Source organism: Diadema antillarum, unplaced genomic scaffold (genome assembly GCF_040938485.1).
Source record: "Diadema antillarum isolate AM-2024a unplaced genomic scaffold, OU_Dant_1.0 seq00000783_RagTag, whole genome shotgun sequence".
Taxonomy (NCBI): Eukaryota; Metazoa; Echinodermata; class Echinoidea; order Diadematoida; family Diadematidae; genus Diadema; species Diadema antillarum.
This window is the reverse complement of record NW_027271671.1, coordinates 1,343,082-1,368,736: the sequence shown is the minus strand read 5'-3', so window position 1 is coordinate 1,368,736 and position 25,655 is coordinate 1,343,082. Positions and strand designations below refer to the sequence as shown.

General features: G+C 38.3%; 1 protein-coding gene across 1 annotated transcript in view; it reads left to right on the top strand.

Moving 5' to 3' along the window:
* The window catches only part of LOC139739147 (cilia- and flagella-associated protein 47-like), a 105,770-nt gene that overhangs the window by 45,138 nt on the left and 34,977 nt on the right, over positions 1-25,655 (top strand). Inside the window, exons 9-29 of the mRNA XM_071649764.1 lie at positions 857-1,079; positions 1,726-1,878; positions 3,771-3,874; positions 4,280-4,515; positions 5,243-5,355; positions 6,197-6,330; positions 6,879-6,989; positions 7,387-7,517; positions 8,183-8,305; positions 8,881-9,090; positions 9,625-9,775; positions 10,376-10,717; positions 11,652-11,885; positions 12,539-12,737; positions 13,310-13,531; positions 14,099-14,373; positions 14,658-14,907; positions 15,428-15,658; positions 18,167-18,392; positions 19,721-19,913; positions 21,516-21,545. Of these exons, the coding sequence (XP_071505865.1) occupies positions 857-1,079; positions 1,726-1,878; positions 3,771-3,874; positions 4,280-4,515; positions 5,243-5,355; positions 6,197-6,330; positions 6,879-6,989; positions 7,387-7,517; positions 8,183-8,305; positions 8,881-9,090; positions 9,625-9,775; positions 10,376-10,717; positions 11,652-11,885; positions 12,539-12,737; positions 13,310-13,531; positions 14,099-14,373; positions 14,658-14,907; positions 15,428-15,658; positions 18,167-18,392; positions 19,721-19,913; positions 21,516-21,545 (3,891 nt within the window). The remainder of the gene's footprint in view (positions 1-856; positions 1,080-1,725; positions 1,879-3,770; positions 3,875-4,279; positions 4,516-5,242; positions 5,356-6,196; positions 6,331-6,878; positions 6,990-7,386; positions 7,518-8,182; positions 8,306-8,880; positions 9,091-9,624; positions 9,776-10,375; positions 10,718-11,651; positions 11,886-12,538; positions 12,738-13,309; positions 13,532-14,098; positions 14,374-14,657; positions 14,908-15,427; positions 15,659-18,166; positions 18,393-19,720; positions 19,914-21,515; positions 21,546-25,655) is intronic.

The following is a 25,655-nucleotide window of genomic DNA, read 5'->3' as shown; positions in this document are numbered from 1 at the left end:
CTCTTGGGGGCGGGGGGGGGGGGGGGGGGGTGGGGGAGGTCCAAATGTGGTCTGAATTGTACATTTTCATCTTCTTCCTGAAAACCTCATGATTGATTTTCGTCAAACTTGGCAGGTAGCATCCCTAGGGGGTCAGGATCTCAATTTATCAAAATGAGCACCATGCCCCACCAGAGGGCCCCAGGGGGCCCCAATCCCCCCAAATTAAGGAATCTTTAAAAATTTGGGCCCTTATTGTACATTTTCATCTTCTACTTGAGAATGCCTGGTCAAATTTTGGTAGAGCTGTGAATAATTTAGATTAGTGACTGCGTTAAAGGTGAACTTGCGATACTCAGGTGAGCGCTAGACCTGCGGGTCTCTTGTTGTATCCTGTACCCTGTGACAGACTAGTCTGGCCTAAAAAGTAATCCAGATGGGGTATGGGAGACGGGTTCGGGGGATACATGTGCTCGAACGGGTCTCCTGTGCGAGTGCTCTAGTTAGACTTGCATTAATTATGCTGCAAACATGTAGATGCTTGTATGACAGTTTGATCCATACTAAAGGCACTGAAAATTTGTGAAATGGTGAAAAACTTGTAGAATTTCAACTCAAGAACATGTAAAAAGTTTGATTCCAGTTTCAAATCATGCCCAGTTACATAGCTTGATCTTCATGGTAGTTAATGTTTACACCAAGTAAATCTTGTCACCTTTGGCAGGACACCATCAAGTAAGGATAAATGGAGAATGATTTCTTTTTAATGATGCACTGGGGGGAAATTATCAGTTCTCTTTTTTGAAAGAACACATTTTAGTGGCATCCTGTTTTTGTTTGATTCATTGATAGCACATATTCATAATTTTCTCATCAGGAATCACCCCACTTGTGGTTGGTGAAGTTGGTCAATTCATCGATGTAAAGGTGAATGAGGGAAAGGCATACGAGCCTCGGGCAGCCATGCTGGGTTCTACCAAAACCAAGGGTCTGCATGCCACTAGGTCAGCTGGCCACATCAAGGACAGCAAGGCACTGATTGCCTATCCCAATGACCGTGCTCGGAGTGTCAGACCCAGCTACAGACGGGAGGACTACAAGTAAAATATTATCTTTCTCTTTGTGTTTAACTCATTGAGATAATGCATATCCTGATTAGCATTAGTACAATGTCATATTAGCTCCTAGATAAGTGATGTGCATTTGTCTGTGCATTTTAAGAATTACTTTACAAGCAATTTTTTATTCATGTAAATTTAGGAAGAGATAAGATACGACCTACTTTTCTGAATTGTTGCATATCCATCCCCTCCCAAGGAAAAAAAAAAAGAAGACAAAAGTCAGGAATCTATACTGCAAAATCTGTGTAGCCTGTGATGCTAGAGCTTGATGAAAGGAACATAATTTAAACATAAGGATTGTTTTTTATTCCCTTTGTGCAAAAAAAAATGAAAGAAACGCAGAACGTTATTTCACATGTTGCAGAATTTCATTTTTGGGATGTAGACTGCATTTCCTATCACATACAGTTTTGACTTCAGTATTTTGAGTATAATGGGTATGATTTCTGTTCTACATATGTTTTGATTTTAATGCCAATCATTGAATAGTTTGGACTCGAACAACTTTATGATATATATTTGTGATATGTTCTTGTGTTAACAGATGTTATGTTTCATGATTGGAGTAGTAGGTATTGCTTATTTGTGTTCATATCAAGTCTCGGTGAAATTTCTCTTTGTTCAGGACAATCTTCACAAAGACAGAGCGGCACACCTATGTTGACCCTGACTATGCCTATGATGAAGAAGAACTGAATGATGTCATGGCTCACAAGAATAAATACAACGACTACTTGAAGGACAGCAGGGAAAAGAGAGTCAGTAGACTCAAGGCTAAGTAAGTACCGATAAATCCCTCGAAGAGTGACTCTTTGAGGAGTTACAATATGTAGTTGTGATGAATATTCAGTGGCTCTTTTACATAGAGGACTTTCTATTATGGCGACTAAAATATCAAGTACAACTATCTAAGTTGAGAGCATCTAAAGGTGCTGAGAACGTATTTAAAGTTATATGTACACCCCTAATCTTTGTGTGTGCCCAGATCTCAAACCTAACTTTGTGTCTGAGAGTCAATTAAGCTTCCAAAGTCTCACTGATGGTATGGATTCTAACAAATCAAGAAAAGGAATTAAGATATGGTGTGGTTGTGTGAGCTTTTTATGCCTCCGCCACGAAGTGGTGCCGGAGGCATTATGTTTTCGGTTGTCCGTCCGTCCGTACGTACGTACGTCCGTCCGCTTTCGTTTACGCGATAACTTGAGTAATATTTACTGGAATTTTACCAAACTTGGTCCAAGTATGAAGTATGATGAGGCAATTATTTGATTAGATTTTGGGTGAGATCAACTAAAGGTCAAAGGTCAAAGGTCAAGGTCAAATCATGAAATTGTATCTGTTTACGCGATAACTCAAGACTGGATGGAGTAAATTTCACCAAACTTTGTTGAAGGATGATGTATGATGGGACAATTACTTGATTAGTTTTTCAGTGAAATCGGACAGAGGTCAAAGGTCAAAGATCAAGGTCAAATCCTAAAATTTATCTTTTTACGTGATAACTCAAAACTGGATGAAGCAGCTTTCACCAAACTTGGTCCAAGGATGATGTATGATGGGACAAATAGTTGATATGATTTTAGTGACATTGGCAAGAGGTCAAAAGGTCAAGGTCAAATGCTATAAATGTTGCAGTTTCCCCCATATCTATGCAATGCCCAAAGGTATTTTCTTGAAACTTGGTGTGGACATGAACTACTGCGTAAAGATTCTCCAGAGAGAGTTTCATGTCATAAGGTCAAAGGTCAAAAGGTCAAAGGTTAGGTGAAAATGTTGCAATATCACTTTTCTCGCAAATGGTTCAATGTATCCTTGTGGAACTTGGTACATGCGCATGTACTGACTGGCAGGGATTATCTAGGGAATTTAGGGGTCATGGGTCAATAGTCAGGGGTCAAAGGTCAAGGTCAACTCCTCAAAATTTTACTATTTCCCTCATATACTAGTATATCTATGCAATGCTTGCATTATTAGTTTCAAAACATATTACATGCATTACCTAATGGAGATTCTCTTGGAAATTTCCAGCTGGAAGGTCAAAGGTTAAGGGTCAAAGGCCAGGTTTCAATGCCCCCTCCCCCCCCAAAAAAAAAAAAAAACATTTTGTACCGTCATTACACTCTTTCTTCATACCTTGGAAATTACTCAGTGCATAAACTTATAAAAAGGTTTGTCAGAATTCAAGTAAAAATTCTCAATTCCCCAAATATGTGTACCTGCACTCTTAGAAAATTAAAGCAAACCCAGTTCAAGACATTTCTGACAAACCTGTCATTTCAATATTTTGCCAGTTATGTGAAACTGTCATGGATCACACATTGTGAAGACATTGTACTATACGCCTATTGGGAGAATCATGCATTATGGCGGAGGCATCAGTCGCCATAGCGACATTTCTAGTTCTTAGAAATATATCCCTGACTTTGTCTTTGCGTGTAGTAATGCAGAGCAAGGTTTACATATCTTGAGTGTTATTGTATCTAGAGAAAGATGTCCAATTCATAGCTGTGTTCCATGTGTAACATTCAATGTGGAAAATACTTGGTACATCAACCACAATACAAAATAAATTCTCACTTAATTTGACATTTCAGATAATCTGTCACTGTCTCTTAGCTAAAATATCATACTGAAACACGATTTTCCATGAAACTTTTGTTCTGTTTGCAGAGAATTCAAAACATTGAACAACAAGACTGAGATTGGAGTAAAGCCGGCATCAGGACTCCGCCCACCAAAACTCAAGGCTGATGAAATCAATGAAAAACCAGTTTGTAAGTAAAGAGCACTGCATCTCTTAAGGGTTGCAAATTTTGAAATCACATCTCAAATGTCTAAATGCTAACAAGTAGCCAAGATATCATGCTTGCTATTTCTGTTTGACTGAATAAGTGAGAATAAAGTCCCTTTTCGCTCACCATTTAAATGTAAGTACTTCAGCCTAAGATGGGTCTATGCTCGTGGAGGTCCCTAATAACTTGCATCGATTTTTCCTTATGTCCCATTCTTGTTCATCTCAGATATTGTGCATGGACTCCATAGTAGCCTTGAACATGTTACAATACAGCATAGGTAGAAAAGATATCATACTTTTTTTTTTTTTTATTCAGTTTGAATACTTCACAAAATTTTGTCAACACTGCTGACATGTGTTTCACTTTTTTGTCTTTCCATTACAGCAGCCCCTTTTGAGAATGGCAGCCAGTATGACATGTTGAGCTCCAAGAAGCTAAGTGAGAGGGAGACACAGTCTGCCAAGCAGCCTAGTGCTGGTGGACTCAATGCTATCCCCATGACAGCACAAGAGAAGGCAGATTGTAAAAAAGAACTTTCTCCTCAACAGCTGCACCAAGTTGTCATTGGTGAGTTTTCCTCGTCTCTTTATGCCTCTGCCACAAAGTATTGCCAGAGGCATGTGTGTTTGGGTTGTCTGTTTGTCCATCCATCCTTCCGCCTGTAGTAGATTTTGTGGACAATGTATCACAAACTATTTCGCCACGAAGTGTTGCCAGAGGCATATATGCATGGGTTGTGTGTCTGTCCGTCCATCCTTCCGCCTGCAATCGATTTTGTGGATGATGTATCTTAAGAACTATTTGAAGTATCTAAATAAAACTTGGCAAGTGTATGAATAAGTGGATGAAGCTGTGCCAATCGGACAGTTAGGGAGAGCAGAGGAGATAAGAACAAGTAAATGTATGCCACAACAAAGGCATATACATGTTTATATATTTCTTAATACTTACTGTTGAAGGTCATATGAAAATTCCAGATGTGAGGGGACTTCCTTTTGCAGTACCGAAGTGATGATGTCTCAGTCTTTTGTTCAAGCGTGATTAGCAACCGCTGTGCTTATAGATATTTAGGCTATGTGAGTTTGGTAAGAACCAGCTTCCATGGCAATGAATTGCTATGATGTCACACTTTGGTAGAGTAAAAAAAAAAATATGGCTATCAAGGTATCTGATGTTACTGTTAGTCAACAAAAACAAGACAACAAACCGTCGGGAAAAAAACAGTGACTCATATTTGCTGAAAAGCACAAGTTTGGAACTAAAAAGAAATACACGTACACACATGTACAAAGATTCCTCTATTACTACTAGACACTAGGTACAAAAATGCCTTTCATATTTTGTCAGATTGACTGCCGTGAGCTGCGTCAGACCAGCCCCCTGTCACAGGTTGTACCTCCAACTTGCAAGGCAGAACTCCCTCTCATATTTGAATCTAACATCAAGGGAAAATTCACCAGGTAAGAGATACGATGGTAAGAGTTTGTAATGTACCGTGATATATTAAATGATAAATTTCCTTCACATACTTAGATTGACCTAGATTGCACATAGGCTTTTTGCAAGAAGAAGTGGGGAAAATTTACTGGTACTGTAAAGATTTAAACTCTCAAATTCACACAGGACCACATTTTTCACTAAACGTTGATTATTTATGATTTTTGGCCTGAAATTAGATGTGTACAAAAATGAAATTTAAAGCTCCTATTTTTGCACGGGTTTACATTTCTCAAATTGCGTGAACTCTGTTGGGCTGCGAATTTAACAACATGCAAAAATATTGCCACATGCAAGGGTATATTGTATCTTTGTGCACTTACGATTGCCTCGGTGTCAAATTGCGAGAACAACATCTCGCTAAAATATATTTGCAAAAATGGCAGCTTCTACAGTATCTACCTGAAAATATCCTTTTGTTAAGTATTTTGTGGTTATCAAGTAGGGTGCAAAGTTTGCAAAAACTGCCACACACACAATATTTCCATGATCGCAGTATGCTATTTCCAGTTTATGCTTTCAAAGAAAGTAGAAACTTTCACTGTGTCTTAAGTAAAAAGAAGATAAAAACTTTGTCATCAAAATGTCACATAGTGTAATAATGTTATGTGTAAAGGCACCTCACCTGCAAAATTTAACATTCCTCTGTGCTCAAAGATGCTCAATGCTTGTATGAAGATTCTGTCAAATGTTAGGTTATACTGTTGTTGAAAATAGTAATTGAGGCCTCAGTGAAAATAAAACGGGAAAAATAGGTATGTTCTTTACCCGCTGCTCTTTATGGTTATTTTGCTCTTTGCTTAGAAATGTGAAATACACCGTCAATGGGCGGCATCGTGATCATGTGACTGTGTATGCAGATGTAGTCCCAGTGGCCCTTGAGTTGTCAACAGAAATGCTGAAGCTAACACCCACTCCCGGCATGCCAGCTGAGGCAGGTCAGTATATACCAGGAAAGGATCCAGAAAGACATAATGATGTACAAGAAAAAAAGAAACAAAGACACTAAAAGAAGGGGAAGTTCAGGTAGATGATGTGATTGACAAAAATAGATTGACAAAAACAGAGACTCAACAAATATATAGCAAAAGCTAGTGAGAGAAAGAAATGATGATATGTGGACATATCATATGATTACAAAACATTGAATGTTACAATTATTGTCCATTTCTTCAGTTATGAAACACTTTTCAGAATTGTTTTATTGTTGTTCTTGTATTTTGGCATGAGAAAAATTTAAATTACTTTATACTCATCTGCAAATTTTTATGATGAACTCAAAGATCAAAGTATTGGGCTTTGTTAAAATGCAAAGCATAGAGCGTTGCATCTCCCAAATTTTCACTTGTCTTACCCACTTCGAGCAATGCAATAAACTGGTATTTTTTGCAATGGTATACTCAATTCTGAGGTGAAGCTGGTTGTAGAAATGGATGGTTTGAGTCATGCCCTTCACAAAGCCTGTTTTTGTTTGTAACTTTGTAAGGGCTGAGGGATGTCATCCGCCTGATGAACAAGAGAAACTATCCAGCAGAATTCACCTGGCAGCCTATCCTGGGTGAGAGAGGCACTGCATTCTCCATCAGACCAGCCACAGGTAAGACTCATGAAATGTGTATTACATAATGAAATGGTCAACCTTAGCTGTCACAGTTATAATGTATTTACTGTTTGCTCCAGCAACAGTCTCCATGGTGACGTTTAAATTGTAGTTTGATTGTAATTCCTTTGGGCATTGAATCAAAATGGTATCTCTCAGACACCTTGAGGAAAAAAGTGTAATCTCTCAATAAATCATTGTACAGAATATTGTGAAATGTATCACATCTACATTTTTTTAATATAAAGCATCTTGAGACCTTTTCCCAAGAGGTACACAACATTTGCTTTGGTATACTTGTCAGCCAGCCATCAGTGTCTGAATAAAAGAAAAGAAATAAATTGATATGAACTTGAACTCTCTATATTATGATTTCATCATTTCTTTATCACAGGTACTGTTGAAGCCTTTAAAGACTTGGAATGTGAAGTGGTGTTCCACCCCTCCTACCATGCCCCAGAGGATGGTCTGTTTGCTCTCCAAGTTCATGGAGGTGAAACACAGCACCTCAAATGTGTGGCAGATGTAAGTACACAGTCTTCTATCTTGAAGTGTGTGTAAGGAGGGGGAGGGGGACCAAAAACATAAACAGGTGATAACCAGAAGATTGTTTACCAGGTTCAGAGAGAATGGAATCAACAACCTTCAATCTTTCATGACAAAAAGTGTATAAAAAAGCATGAAAAACTTTTATTCACTTCAATCTACTGTTCACAACTCATACATATGCTAGAACTCCATGATAAAAAGGTCATAACGATTGAAACTAACACCACTTCAGGCTACTCCTTTAGGGCCTCAGATTATTATTATTTTTCATTTCAGTAAGGAAATATGCAATGTGCACAAAAATATGAGTGGCCATAAGAAACAGACTGCACAATGAAGTGAATAATGCAGTACATTGATCCTACAGACTTGTCTCTATAAGCTTGTCTTGTCACATGCCACGAGAGAACATATTAAGAGGGCAGTGAGTCACCTTTGGGAGAGTCATCAATTCAAACTACCCCGAAATATGGTAAATACATGATGCTTACATCAAGAGTAAATGAAACAATGCTTCAAAATTATCACTTGTTACCTGTTTAATGTTAGTGTATATTTTCTTTTGAAAATATTACTCCAAAAGTATTAAAATGTAGCAACTGCTGTAGTCAACTTCACATCTCTCTGTCTTCTTCCGACAGTTGGGGCCAACTCAAGTGATGTTTATGGAGAGGAGAGTTCTGTTTGGTCAAGTTCCTCTTCATCTGACCACCACTAGGACAGCTGTGCTGCACAATAACAGCAACAACCATGCCTACTTCCAGGTGAGAAGATACCTTCACTGTGGCCTGACGACTCTCCTATCCCTGCATATTGAAGAGTGCATGCATAAATATGCATGTTTGTCACCAATCTTCTTCAATGAGATGTACCAACATGTTTAAAAGAGCTGCCACAGAGAACTTGACAGAAAAATACAACTCTGAACTGATTGTTAAGGAGTGTATTGGTGATCACACTTATTAAAAAACCCACAAACAATAACACTAGGCATACTTGTGTATGGACTATGTGGTAGCTTGAAGATATGGTAGGAATACTGTGTTATTACGAGTAATTGAGCTTTAATATGTCAAACTGGACTACCCTTGATGTTGTCAAGTTTTGTATCCCAAACAAAAAAGTGCATTAAAGTGAACTGTATCATCACCATCCAGTTATGATTTTGTCCTGCAAGAAAGCTGTATGATTCGACCTGTTGTAGCTTGCTGCTGGTTTAATGACTGGCTTTAAATCCACTGAATTGGCCTTGATGTTGTTCCCTGTCAATGTTTCTATAGTTTCCTTGACATTCACACATCACATTCCTCACCAAATTTTGTTTTGTTTCTGACACTAGGTGGTAGACCCCAACCCAGTTCCTGGTCTTAGTGTGTCCCCAGTCCAGGGCGTGGTGCCTGTGGGTGGGACAACAGAGCTGAAGATACATCTAACTCCAAGTGCTGTCATGAAGTTTGACACCCGACTGGAGGTGGCCATTAGGGGCTGGAAGACCATTGACCTTAGGATGGGTGGTACAGTGGAGCCACCTCTTGTCGACATTGATGTGGTATTTTATTTCTCTCTTATTTCCTTTCTTAAACAATGCATTACATATCTCTTAGCTATGTTAAAAGTGATGTAGGACCCAAACAAGAATAAAGAAGGTTTTTTTTTTTTTTTTTTTTTTTTTTTTTTTTTTTTTTTTTTTTAGGAGGTTTGAGTTTGCTCCCAAACCTTATACAGTACACATTGACTCTACTCAAAAAACAAAAGAAAATAAGTATTTGTTGAAACTGGAATCTACACTGGAAGAGAAGAATTAGTATATCAACACACCTTATTCTGATTTTGATGAATATCTATCCAGATTTTGCAATTTTTTTCATTGTTTCTGTTTTGTTGCTTTGATAAAATACAGGCCTTTTGTATAACTAGGTCTATATCATTTATGTTGTACTAGTAGGTAAAATTTGATGACATGTAACAATTAGGAAAGAGTTCATTTTGCTGTTTCTCAGGATTTTTTTGGTCTCTTGTTCAAGAGTTTCTAATAGGACTGGCATCTCTCAAAATTGACCTCAATCGTTTTCTTTCTAAACAGCCATCATTCCAGCTTGGTGGTGTGTACTGTGGCTCAAACCTGACCATTCCCTTTAAACTGGTGAATCGGGTACGGACCAGGGCCAAGGTTGTTTTTGACCTCTCCCGCTTCAGGGACTTCTCTCTCAAGTTTGATGCTGATGTCATGGAAGGTGAGAAATGTTCCAGATTTTCACAAATGAAATTCTGATCTAACCTGTAAGTTATAAAAGGACAGTGATTATTCCATGGAACAAAGCATATGTAATAATTAAGACACTGATATTGAAATGCAATTTCTCAATTCCCTCTTTTTGACATTGTGTAGGTAAAAAAGTAGTATAGTCCTGCAAAAATGTATTTCAGTCCAAATAATATTGATTTATTTGGTTAGATCACTTGAATGATCAAAATGATCATGTAGACAATGCAGACACCTTCATGGACCCTGTGGGGTGTCATGACTGAAAAACAATGGCTTACATTCCATCTAGAAAATTTCCTGGCCATTAAGTCATTTCCTAACTTATTAGTTCTGTGGTTTACCTTGTATTTTCCATTATGAAAGGAGAAAGTACTCATGAACAAATACTACTCATAGGACTTATTTTCTATAGTAACACATGGAATTACAAATATCATGTCCTTATCATTCTGTTTTCTAGAGTCCTATCACCTAGTGCCGCTACCTCTCCCCACACACAAACTGTTCTGTACTATTGTTGTATGTTGAGCATCTTAAGATGCAATTGTCTATCTCTCTTAATATTCAGAGTCTGAAGACACAATGAACCCAGGTGTGTTTAAGGTGACAGTTGGTGGAGAGCAGACCATTGACTGCCAGCTCAAGTTCCAGCCTACTGAGGTGGCATCCTATGACTTCATCATCCCTGTCAGCATCAACCAGACTGAGGCTCCCACACCAGAGTCCACACCCTTTCCACCAACTCCTGCCCCCTCTTCAAAGAGCATCCAGCACATCATTGCACCTCGTCCTGTGGTGGTCATGGTGTCTACCCCAAAGCGACGGATCATTGCCACAGCTCTGCGGCAACCCCTTCAAGTGTCCGACACAGACCTCCACTTTACCCTGCCTTCAGGTTACCTGGAAATGGGTGCGTATCTTTTGGCTATCATTCGTCATTTCTACCTGTTAAACCTGGTCTTGAATGTAATCTGTGCGTCTGTATACTCTTCAAGTAATCAGACATCAAAGCAAAAGAAGTAGAGGTGCTGTATACGCCGAATATTTTGCGAGGTTTTTTATTTTTACAAATTTCGCGAGTCAGCTGCTATTCGCGAAATTAAAAACACGCAAAAATATTGACTCTAATGCAGATATGAATGTGACGTACATGTATACATATTTCCGTTCAGTACAAGACTCTGCGATCGTGAAATTAACCACTCGCAAATTGTTGGGAAGTACCGATTCGCGAAAATTTAGACTCGCGAAATATATGGCGTATACAGTATACAATGATCCCTTACAGAAGCAGTTCAAGGGACAACAACATGGCAGCAAAATCATTACTTGCTTTGTACTAACAGATTGCTGTACAAGAAAAATTAGACAAATGGTCTTTCCAAAATTTTCTTTTTTCTTTTGTTGTAATCACTGTATGCAGGTTTTGTCACATGGATGTATTTAATTTCATATAGTTATTTTTATACGTCTACTTAGTAGTACGCTTCGTTATCATGCCATTTTTCTGCATAAATTATACAGCTTCAGTTAATCTACCTTGCAATAAAACTTCATGGATTAAATTTCATCAGTTTCATTTTTTCTCTCTGTGTGTATGCTTTTTATTTTGTACTGTTAAGCATCTGTGCATACAATTATATTCCTACCCCTTTACCACAACAGAATTACCCATGTAGCCTCTTAAAATGTACGATAAATACTGACTGGTTGATCGTCCACTTAAAAATGTGGCTTATGTTTAGTAGGACTTCCATCTTTCTGCAATTAATCATCCTCAAACCCAGTACCAAAGAACCTCTCATTATATTCTTGTTCCCTTGGACATATATCACGTGGACCAGGTCTATCCAGCAGCAATCAGCAGAGCCAGTCCATCATGCTGGTCAACAACAGCACCAAGCGACTGGAGTGGGCCCTGGACCTGCGCTCCTGTGGCAAGGCCATGGAGGAAGGCATCTTCCGCTTTGTCCGTTCCAATGGTGTGCCCTTCTTGACCTTTGAAAAAGGTCGCCAAGAGGTGAAAGAGACTTTGGAAACAGGAGAGGTCTACACACTGGGATGCATGTTCTGTCCAGGTGAGATCTTAATGACTTTGTGTGGTGTTAACGTGGCTTTAAAAGTGCTACCGTACATGGTTCCTTCATTAAGATCTCTAACAGAGAGCAGCTCATTATAACTTAATTTTGTAATCTTTTTTTTTTCAGAAGATAAAATATTTACATCATATACTTACACAAGGAATAGAGGGATGTCTTTATTCCCAAATCATTCTAATACCTTAGGGGAAGTCAATGTTGAATATGACAAAAGTGTTTTCCTTTGCCACATACAATCTGCAGATGAAATCTGTAGGGTATGCAGGAGAGGAGGAAAGTATCACAAAATGACATCATGAAAGGAAAGATTACTATTACCTACTGCTTAGTTCATACAATGTGAAACCAGTCATAATAATTGTAGTACTTCAGAGTGTATACAGTAAAGCAGTAATTCATATTTTTTTTTTTGTAAATACTGAGGAGTGTATTTTGTATGAGGAGCTGCTCTTCCCAAAGAAATGTCAATGACTGTAATTTCAGTGTTTTAATAATAACGTCTTTAATCTACTTCATATCATTAGGAGATATCTGTGTACAATAAGTCCATTTCATCATCTAAATCTGAATGTGAGCAATAACATTTATTGTTATCATTCCCTCACATTCAACAACATTCATTTATACCACAGAGGAACCAGGTGAATTCCAGGCCAAGGTGCCTATCATCCTAGATGGGGCCACAGATAGACCATATCAGTACCTCAACTTACATGGTATCCTCAAGTCTCCACAGCTGACCTTTGACCCCTTAGCCATTGTGCTGACCCCGGTTCCTCTCTCAACGAAGGTCTCTGCAGATTTCACCATCCGGGCAGCAGGTTTCAGGAAGTATGTATACAGCCTTTGTATATTTCTATTGCCATAGTGGAGATATCGGACATGTTGGAATGAAAATCAACAGCTTGTTGAAAATTTTGGCTCAATCAGTATTACTGAATTTACGTCTGAAGAGATCACTTTGAGTAATGTAACTTGATGATTAAGGTAAAATAAAATTGCATTGTGTATTTGTTAAAAGCCATTTATTCTTTACATTTAATAATGTCTTGTTTGAGCATCTGTTTGCCACTGTCCACTGTGAGTTTGTTGTAGTCTACTTGTTGTAGTCTAATACCAAAGAAGAAAGACAGTATTTTTGTAGAAAGTAAAGTAGATGTGAATGTTTGTACACGTAGTGGTAGAGTAGTTAAACGTCCTTTACGCCTTGTTTTGTAAACATATTTATTCATATCTGTTATTTTCACATGTACATGTACATAATCACTTATATTTTTGTATTCATATATTGTAAATATGTTTGTACTCTCATACCCCGAGAGGGGGTCGATAGAGTCAATAAAATCTTACAAATCTTACTTGTTCTGAAATTGGCATTGCACTCATTTTCTTTCTTCCAATAGGGAGACTGTCATTGACGTTGAGCTCCCAGAGGTTGAGGTTGACGATGGCAGCAAGATGTCTGTCCTTAGTGTGACCTTTCCTGATGGTCAGACCATCCAGCCCTGCAGTGCAGATGAGGGTCACAAAGAGCCGTTTGTCCTCAAGTGTAAAGTGACCTTCTGCTCCTCCAAGCCTGTCTCTTTCACCAAGCCCATCAAGTTTGTGGACACTGTTGGAAGCAGGTACATACAGCCCAATGAAGGGATCTTATGTTGCATTGGCTGAAAAGCAGCGCAAACTAGCAAAAGTTAAATGAATATTGAAATAATTTACATTTTATGTCTGACAGTGATTTTTTTTCCCAGAAGGTTTAATGAAACATGTTTCATGAGTGTCCTGGCATGTCTGCCACAATGCATAAATCTCAGATGAGTTCACATCATTCATTGGATTTGCTCTCCATTGAATACCAGTTCCCTGCTCAGAACCATTATGACATTACTGCACAACTGAAGTGAATCTGTCCACTGTTATATGTTTTATTACAACTGATACCCATGACTTTTTTATCATGACTACTACTAAACACTGATTAATTCGGTACTTATATACGTTAATATAGGGCAATTTGTTAATTTGTTGCAACAGTAACATTGTGACACAAGAATTTCATTAATTTGCATGTTCAACATTGCTAACTAGGCAATGATGAATGTTTGCAGGGAAAATAAATAATGACATCCACTTATTCTTAGAATTTAATTTGAGAGAGTTATTGCTGTCACTCAAACCTTGCCATATGCCGACAGATTCTCCATACCTGTCACTGCCACGGCGGACAACTGCCTCCTGGTTGCCTACCCTTTTGTGGCCAAGCATCGTACTGACTTCCAGATTGTTACTGAACAGGGACACAGCCTCAGAGGCCACAAAACTGCCTCCCATGAAACTGTGAGCAACATGGGTGAGGCTGTCATCATGCCTGTCGAATCACCGAGCCGACCTTCGACCCACACCAGTACCAGCACTAGCTCACGCTTTGGTGCCACTACATCCACTTATGAGGACACAGAGAGTATCACAGGTAATATTGGACAATAATTTACTTAAGGCAACAATTAAACTGGCAGCTTTGATGTACTCCCTTTGAGCTTTGTCTTGACGGCATGTCCCATCAATCTTTAGCTATGTAACATTATAACCTTCTGTGATAGCATCTTATCCCTCAAGTAGTGGTTCATTGTAATTTGTTTGCTATTAGTGTGATTTACAAGTACATCAAAATAAATACAGGCGAGACCTTTACTGCATACCAACACTCACATTTCTCCTAACTCCCCACTCACCCCATCCCACATCTTGCTGTAGAGTCCACATACCGCAGTACCCCACGTGATGGTGCAGTGAACCGTGTCAACTACAGCCATTCTGCCCTCCCCTATGATGACTCCCGCATGGGACTAGCGTCACGCTCTCTGGGCTCGGCAGCATTCCCCAACGAGGACTCTGAAGAAGGCATCTTCCACTCTGAGGTGCTGATGGCTGTGCAGCGTTGGATCACCCTGCATGGCTGGTCTGGAGGACCTTTCCCTGTCTCACTCCCAGAAGGGCTGCGGAGGTGAGCTACTTGATGCTCTCAATGCAACGCAAAAGTACAATGCTTTTCAAAGTTCACTTATAGAATGCTGTTTCATGAGACGACCTCGTCTGGTCTCCTAATTTGCAGTGTATGGTCAGGTTTGTCATATTTGCAAAATACCAATCTATCATGGGATTGTATTACACTATCAGAATCAAATGTGCACTTTCTTATGTATTGTAAGATGAGTTCTCTTTTTGTCAACAAAATTACTCTTTTTCCCCCAGTGAAACTACATTAAAGATTTCACTTCACCAAGAATGAAAACCAGCTCCATAAATTCATAAAACTCATTTGTATTTTCAAGTCAACAAAAAAATGTTTGTCAAAAACTTTCGGCTTTTTACTGAACTTATGTATCATTTTTTTTTTTTTGTCTGTACAAGTGAAGAAATCAGTATGCCAGTCAAGTTTTAATGTATGAAGGGAGCACACCAATACTTTGATATTCATTATTAATTACTCACACACTATTCATATGTCATTCATTTCACCTCAGTGGTGTATCCAAGGGTTCCGCTGCAGAGGCAGCTCGGGACAAGTCCAGCCAGAGCTCACCAGCATCCAACAACCAGAAGCGCAGCTATACCAAGACAGTCTATGACCTGATGGCCCACCTCAGTGGGCGTCTGGTGCCAGGAATTCCCATCAATCAGGCCCTCCCAGCAGACCCTACTGAGAAGGTTCTGCAGCTCCACTGGCAGCACTCCACACTCCTCACCTTCTTGAGGTATGTCCTGCCAGCTTTTGTAGCAACAACTCCTCGCTTTTACTCATTAAATCGTTAAGTATGTGTTGTGATCCAGCTTTGAATCACAATTGGGATATGTACAATGTAGGTATCAAGATATTGTTTGGCGTTTGTTTTTATGCCTCCGCCAAGAAGTGGTGCCGGAGGCATTATGTTTTCGGGTTGTCCGTCCGTCCGTCCGTACGTCCGTCCGCTTTCGTTTACGCGATAACTTGAGTAATATTTACTGGAATTTTACCAAACTTGGTCCAAGTATAAAGTATGATGGGGCAATGATTTCATTAGATTTTGGGTGAAATTGGCTAAAGGTCAAAGGTCATAGGTCAAGGTCAAATCATGAAATTGTATCCGTTTACGCGATAACTCAAGACTGGATGGAGCAAATTTCACCAAACTTTGTTGGAGGATGATGTATGATGAGACAATTACTTGATTAATTTTTCAGTGAAATCGGACAGAGGTCAAAGGTCAAACATCAAGGTCAAATCCTAAAATTTATCTGTTTACGTGATAACTCAAAACTGGATGAAGCAGCTTTCACCAAACTTGGTCCAAGGATGATGTATGATGGGACAATTAGTTGAGTAGATTTTAGGGACATTGACAAGAGGTCAAAGGTCAAAAGGTCAAGGTCAAATGCTAAAGAATGTTGCTATTTCCCTCATATCTATACAATGCCCGCAGTTATTTTCTTGAAACTTAGTGTAGACATGTACTACTGCGTAAAGATTCTCCAGAGAGAGTTTCATGTCATAAGGTCAAAAGGTCAAAGGTTAGGTGAAAATGTTGCAATATCACTTTTCTCGCAAATGGTTCAATGCAATCTTCATGGAACTTGGTACATATGCATGTACTGACTGGCAGGGATTATCTAGGGAATTTAGGGGTCATGGGTCCATAGTCAGGGGTCAAAGGTCAAGATCAACTCCTCAAAATGTTACTGTTTCCCTCATATACTAGTATATGCAATGATTGCATTATTAGTTTTAAAATGTAATATATGTACATGTATTACTTAATGGAGATTCTCTTGGAAATTTCCAGCCAGAAGGTCAAAGGTCAAAGGTTAAGGGTCAAAGGTCAGGTTTAAATGAAAAAAAAAAAAGATATATTTTGTACTGTAATTACACTCTTTCTTCATACCTTGAAAATTATGCTCAATGCATAAACTTATAATAAGGTTGGTCAGAAGTCAAGTAAAAATTTTCAATTCCCCAAATATGTGTACCTGCACTCTTTAATAGACAATTATAGCAAATCCAGTTCGTGGAAAGTGAACATGCAAGATATTTCTGACAAACCTGTTATTTCGATATTTTGCCAGCACTTTATGTGAAACTGTCATCACACATTGTGAAGACATTGTACTATACACCTTTTGGGAGAATCATGCATTATGGTGGAGGCATCAGTCGCCATAGCGACATTTCTAGTTTGTATTTATTAGTTTAGAAATTGGTTGATATGGTGATTTTTTTCATTTTTACATTTTGGCATCTTATTATTAATTTTTCGTGTGAAAAGTGGCGTGCCTTGGGGATGCGTTTTGTTATAACCTCCCCCCTTTATTTTGTATGTAATTTTGTCTGAGTAAATTTCTTGTCGAAACAGGCATGTTTCTGTTTATGATATAATGTGGATGATGTGTAGTGATGATGCAGGATAGGATATTAATGTATATATATATATATATATATATATATATATATATATATAATATATGTATGTATATAAGAGTTAGATAACTGTATAAATGTGATATACATTGATAGTTTTTGTTTGATAGTTGTAAATATCGGGTTAGTATATCACATTGTTATGGTGTATGTGATATTGGATGTTATTGTATGTGTCAGTTTCAGTAACTGTTGCATTTTGTGATATGTCTCTGGTATACTTTTGATGTATAATGTTATTTTGTTGTAGTATCCATTGTTCAAAGAAGTTCCATTGTGGACAATAAAGTAATCAATCAATCAATTCTATTCTCTTTTATTGAAACCAGATTTTGAGATAGTTGTCTTCATTTACCAACAGTGTGGATGTGTTCTCGGAGGGACTGTGCTGTTAGCATTGTCTCCCCAGTTCATACTGTAATTAGTGGATCTGACTGGGCTGAGCATATTCTTTAGAAGCACCTTAACTTACATATGATGTATAAACTACTGGATTTGTATAAGTATCTTTTTTTCTCATGTTGAAGTTAGTGGATAGAATTATCATTAAAATGCTTTCAAGCTTACATTGAAGCTCTGATTAATCTTAATTTGAGAAGTTCTAGCTGCTGCTAATCTTGTTTGTACTATATCAAATCACTTCCATTGTAGCTACATGGTAGGCCCAGCAAGTTTACTCCTGGTTTGTTGTTTTGGTCAGTCATCATTTTTAATACTCCTTAATGAATACTCTAGCATAGTTTAAGTCTAGTCCTTTTGATGGTAAATTTACCTTGATTCAAACCATCTCCCTTCCCCCTTAACCTCCCAGGAGTCAGGGAGCGGGTGTGGCAGGCATCAAGCCAGAATACCTCTTTGAGCCCCAGGACTACCAGAGGTGGATGAAACTGCAGGAGCAAGTGCGAGAGAAGAAGAAGGCCATGCAAGAAGGGAAGTCTACTGTGGCCATCACGATCCAGGAGGAACCCCTGGATGAGACACTCTTTGAGTCTGTCTCCAAACGAGCTTGGACAGACCTCCTCCTGCAGACCATCAAGGTGAGGGGTTACTTTGGCAACAATCCTTGACCACAACAATCATCACTACATATTTCAAGTGTCATCAGAGTGCAGCTACATATGTTTAATGAAAAATATTCCTGAGATGCTGTGGATTTGCTGAGATTTATTAAACACAAATATTATCTTACTAGTTGCCAGCATATTTGCAGAAATTTATCAGAGAGGGCATAGAATGCAAGATTAAAAATGAGATTAACAAATATGTAACACTGATTTATTACATGAGAAATGGTTCAAACTGAAAATCAGTTGAGTGATATGAATGTGATTCACATTGTAATACACCTTATTGTTCATGGTTCAAAGATAAGATCTCACTTTCTTGTAATCACAAGATTAGGACAGCACTTCACTCTACTATCTATAGCATGTACATTGTATCTTATAATATGTTGCCTTGTACTGTTGTGTTGCATCATATTTTATCTAGTAATAGTATACAAATGATGCACAGGATAGAGTGCGTATGTAGTGCAACATGCACTCGGCTTCGCCTCGTGCATGTTTCACAATTGTAAATACCCTCGAGTGCACTACGCCTACACTAACGCCACGAAATAATCCTGTGCATCATTTGTTTTATAAAATGGGTCGAAAATTCGAAAACTAACATCATTTTTCAGCGTTTTTCACGTACCTTTGTGGGTCAAGACGTCCGAAGATGTTCGTCCCAAACTTTTACGCACGTCGCACTCGCGGAAGTCCCGCACATACAGTATAAGTATAATGGGGGGTTGGGTTTCCGGACACCCGCATGAAAACTTACTTATTTTACATAGAATATGCACCCTTTACCTTAAAGACTTGATATAGACTCCTCATATAGGCCTACTAGACAACATACTCTGAAAACGGCGTGAGAATTAACCTGCTAAATCGTTGGATTTGCTCTTCAAAGTGACTCCATGTACGCGTCCAGTCCCATAACGCTTGGTCTACTGTAATGTACAAAGTGTACGTATAGTACAGTATACGTACGTACGCCACATACATGTATGTTATGCACAAGGGAAGACAGGCCGGCCGGCCGGCAGCCCGAACTAGAAGTTGTTTACAGGATTGACAGCGCGTACGCGTATGCATGCAATTCATCAAAGGAGCCACCGCGCGCACAGACGATCGGCAATCTACCATAGGATTACAGGCAGTGCAATTGTACTGAAGTAAAGGAAGGAGGTGTGTCTCATTTCAGCGCTTCCTATTGGCTACATTCTTGAACCCATTTTATAAAAATGAAATAATGGAGAATGTGCATTATAATATTGCTTCAATCTAGAATTATGCTATTGTGGTAACATTCTCAGGTACTTGTTCTGGCCCGCATTACGCCACGTCAGTTCCGTGGCCTGCCATGCCCCGGGGGCGTCAGCCTGCCCTCTATCAATCCAGATCCACTTTGCAGTAACATCTACTCTGTAGCAGAACGCATCTTGCTTTCCTGGCTCAACCACCACTATGAGCAGCAGCGTCACAAGATCTGGAGCAACTGTGACAAAGGTAAGGCATCTTTTAATGTTGTTTTTCTTTACGCAGTTGACTTCCGGTCTTATTTTTTAACAAGTGTCCGTAGTCTCTGTACATACTGATTAATCAAATGATTTGGATTTGAATTTGATTATGAAACCATGTATGTTCAGTCATGCCCAGGAATAAAACTCTGATTGCGTGTACAATGCATCTCAAATTCCAAATGGTCACACATTCTCAGTGTGTCAGAGACAAGGCCACACACCCTTGTGAAGGGAGGAAAAATAACAAACATGAACAGAAATTTGAGGATATCACCAAAGTAAAGTTTGGTTATATCATAGGTGTAGTGTGTGATGACAAATAGCACTGTACCACTTCTAAGAAAGACACAGAATGAATGTAATATTAAGTGTAACAGTTCTCATGTGTGCAGTTTTTCTTTCATTACAGTAATTTCAGTCACATCTTCTTACTAAATTTAAAATGACATTGATTCATGTGTGTTTTGTCCGGCATGTGACTACTTATTCTGAAATATTTCAACTCATGTTTGAGAATTAACTGTCTCATCTGTGTTAAGTCTTCTTAGGGAAATGAACTCTTCAGATGATAATGAAAATGTCAGGAAAATCAGACAAATGGCAAAAAAAAAGAAAAGAGAGAAGAAATCATGATTAACTCTTTGAAAGTTGCTAAATCATCAAAGAGTGAGCTAAAATACCAGTTTTGTTCTTCTTGTCATTACGGTATTCGTGCAGCTCTCCTTACTCTCTTTGTGCTAAAGTAAAGACCTTGCAAACTGAATTCAATAATTTTCAGATTCCAGTGCCTTGGCTGTGAATGGTGTGAAAGAACATATCAGTTATTAATATGCAACAAAATCATTGAGGCATTTTCCTGTGATGATAAGATTTGTTATTTGTGAAACTTGGCTCACATTGGATGATTTATTGATGTTAAAGGGGATGGCTAGTAACTGATCAGTGGGAATCAGTGGGAATGCTGGGGAATGATTGTTCCAATCCTTGTGGGATTCATTTAAGAGTACATTATATATCTATTGTTGTTTGAAAATTATTTGCTTCAGAATGGTCTCATAATCAAGATATGCACAGTTTAATTGTTAACTGAATGCCCCGTCACTGTACAGGCATGCTAACCTGGAAACATTAAACTGCACATTACTTGAATATGAGACCATTCTGAAGCAAATAATTTTCACACAACAATAGATATGTAATGTACCCTTAAATGAATCCCACAAGGATTGGAACAATCATCCCTCAGCTTTCCCACTGATTCCCACTGATCAGTTACTAGCCATCCCTTATAATGCAACCATAACTTTATTACATTTGTCTGACTTTGTTCAAATTCTAATTCCTCTATAGCTCCTCTTTCATTTTGTTCTTTAAGCATGACTTCTCCATAGGTGACTTCCTTCTCCTATAAATTATATTTTATTTCCAGTTTTGAATTGATAGGTTAATCTTCATGATTAGAAATGATTTTTGTTTTTATGAAAGAAATTTTGCATGTCACTCCATCTTTTTCCACTTACTTAAAGCAACACTGATATAATATTTGGAATGTTTTTCTTCTCTCCTAATTTTCCTGAAACTGTTCTAGCCTTACTGCAGTTGTACAATGCCCCTCCAGGTATATGCATGAGACTGTTCCAGATATTTTCTAAACAATTAATTATACCAGACAACCCCACCCTGACACGATCTCACATAATTGCTGCTACCCAACTCCAATTCCTATCTGCAATCAGCAGTGTTAACATAGTTTTACAATTTTAACCTCTATCTAATGCTTATGTCCCTTACAAAAAAAATTGCTATGGTATACCATAAAAATACCATACAATGTATGGTACCATACCATACTATGGTATTGTATGGTATCATAGACTTATACCATTCAAATACCATATGAATACATCACAAATACCATAGCACAAATACCATACAAATACCAGATACCATACATACACCATACACATGTACCATACATATACCATACACATACCATAACACATGTACCATCCATATACCATACATATACCATACAAATACCATACATCTCATTTACATTTTTGGGACAAATTTATGCAAATTTATGCTACCATACATCTACCATAAAAAATACCACACATCTACCATAAAAAATACCATACAGTTACCATATTACCACCATACACCACCACCAAAGCACTATATACCATCATATAGCTACCACACAAGCACCATATAGTTACCATACAACTACCATACACCATCCAGCAAAGCACCATATACCTACCATATAACTACCACAGTAGCACCATGTACCTACCATATAACCACCATACACCTACCACCGAAGCACCAGATACCTACCATATAACCACCATACAGCAACCATAGAAGCACCATATACCTACCATATAACCACCATACAGCTACCACAGAAGCACCATATACCATCATATAGCTACCACAGAAGCACCATATAGTTACCATACAACCACCATACACAATCCAGCAAAGCACCATATACCTACCATATAACTACCACAGTAGCACCATGTACCTACCATAAAACCACCATACACCTACCATATAACCACCATACACCTACCACCGAAGCACCAGATACCTACCATATAACCACCATACAGCAACCATAGAAGCACCATATACCTACCATATAACCACCATACAGCTACCACAGAAGCACCATATATCATCATATAGCTACCACAGAAGCACCATATAGTTACCATACAACCACCATACACAATCCAGCAAAGCACCATATAACTACCACAGTAGCACCATGTACCTACCATATAACCACCATACACCTACCACCAAAGCACCAGATACCTACCATATAACCACCATACACCAACCAGCAAAGCACCATATACCTACCATATAACCACCATACAGCTACCACAGAAGCACCATATAGTTACCATACAACCACCATACACCATCCAGCAAAGCACCACATACCTACCATATAACTACCACAGTAGACCATGTACCTACCATATAACCACCATACACCTACCACCGAAGCACCAGATACCTACCATATAACCACCATACAGCAACCATAGAAGCACCATATATTTACCATACAACCACCATACACCATCCAGCAAAGCACCATATAACCACCATACAGCTACCACAGAAGCACCACGTATATACCATACAACCACCATACACCATCCAGCAAAGCACCATATATCTACCATATAGCTACCACAGAAGCACCATATACCCACCATAAATCTACCACAAAAACATCATACATCTACCATAGGAGAACCATATATATACCATAGCGGTATCATACATGTACCATATTACCACCATACATATACCAAGAAGCACCATACACCCACCATAAATCTACCGTAGCGGTATCATGTACCATATAACCACCATACACATACCGAAAAGCACCATATAACAGCCATACATCTACCATATAACCACCATATATCTATCATATAGCCACCATACATTTACCTCAGAAGCACCATATACCCACCACAAATCTATCATGGCGGTATCATACATGTACCATATAACCACCATATCCCGAAAAGCACCATATAACAGCCATACATCTACCATATAACCACCATATATCTATCATATAGTTGTAGCCATCATACATCTACCATAGAAGCACTGTGTGGTAAAAGCATGGTGATTTTGTGGTAGATGTATAGTGGTTATATGGTGCATGGTGGTTATATCCCTAATAGCAGAGACACATCTTAAAAACGTCTTAAAGACGTCTTTTCCTGACCAGTAAGTTGTCTTAAAGACGTCATATAATGGCGCAAATAAGACGAAAACTTGCACCAACGCGAGACGTCGTGATGACGTCATATTTTTACGTCATTACGATGTCTTACTGGTCATGAAATGACATTTGAGACGTTATTAAGACCAGTAACTGACCATAATATGACGTCTTAAAGACGTAATTCTTAGCTGTCACTGGTCATGACAAGGCGTCTTTAACTCTTTATGTGCCACGGTGGAAACCCCCTGTGTGCCACGTTATTGTGAGACAGGAAGGCAGTCATGCTTTGAGAAAGAATTCTATTTTTCCAATTTGTAAAACTTCTACAAATTTCTGTTAAGATGGGCATAATAGCAGGCAAAGTTAAAGAGGAATGCCAAGATTTGTCTAGATATAAATTGTATGACGAATCTGGTTTCAGTTTTTTTTTTGAATGACCACTTGCTACATTATTGTAAAGGCATGACCTTTGCACATGAAACCGTGACAGAAACTTAGAATGTATGAGCAAATCTAGTTGGGAACACCGCTTGATAGTCAATCACCACATAGAATGCAAGCCGTATATGAGAGGAACAAAAGCACGAGAAACGCTTTCATTGTGCCGCGGGATTAGCAATGATTAGCCGATTTATCGATCGGTTTTGGCGGCTTTGTTTGTTGAGCAGAATATGCGAAGTTGGCACGCCGTCGACTGAGTCGGACGTGCGAACGTGGCACATAAAGAGTTAAGACCAGTTACTGACCATAATACATTGTATGACATGTTTAAAACGTAATTCACACATTTAAATGGGCATGAAAAGACGTCATTAAGACGTATTTAAGACCTGTTACAAGTCATGACAAGACGTCTTTACGGCATATTTTGGACATGTTACTGGTCATGAAAAGACTACATTAAGATGTGTTACTGGTCAAAATAAGTCGTAATACTCTGAAAACATTTTAGAATGTATAAATGTTCACAAAGATGTCTGTGTGATATCATTACGGTGTCAATAATTGTTTTATTTTAAATTCTATTTATCATGTAAAATGAGTAGGACAGCATTAATGCATCAAAAAGACAGATTGTTCTATGGTTACAGTATATCAATGTATAATTTACAGTAGTACTGTACTCAGTGTAATGCCCATACTTGTCTTACAACTACACCTGTCAAAACCACCTCATAAACTAACACTCAATCACTAACACAAGACAAAGACTACAATACTGCATCAAAAAATTAAATACACACAAGTTGATTAGAAACGTATTTACATAATTCAATCATGAACACAAGAAAAACACATACATTCTATATCTTGAAAAAAGGAAAACATTTTTAAAAATACACTTTGCTGTTAACATAGCACTTTCCAAGCACACGTATTGAAGGTCTAACTAGTATATTGCTTACTAGAATCAACTGAAAGACCTGAAAATTCACACATACTGAGTAGAATAATTTAACCACCCCCCTCCAAAAAAAAGACCAGTATTTTCAACATTTGGATTTCAATATGCAAATTTCGAATGAATTTTAGGGAAAGTTGGAATTTCATCTAAAATCAATGAAAAATAGAACTCCTTTAGGTTTTCTGTACAAAAAAAAATCTTCCAAATGATGTAATTGATATCCATGACACAAATTCATAAAAATTTTGCACATTTCCTATTTTCCTTTGTTTTTACAGAATTTTCTGCTTTTTAAAAATGATAAGGGAAAATCTAGCCATGCTTACTTTAGACAATAATAAAATATAATTTTAAAAACTGTATACCCCCCTTGCCCCCAATGTCACTGAAGGGGGGTAATTACCCACAATTTCAGAACATGAAATGGCCGTTCTCCACAAGACTGAGCATAGAATTCATGTTATTGGCCACATTGCTGATATAGTCTGTTACTATTTCACCTTCCAAAGCTCTGATACAAACTTCCAATTTTTTGCTTGATAAAATAT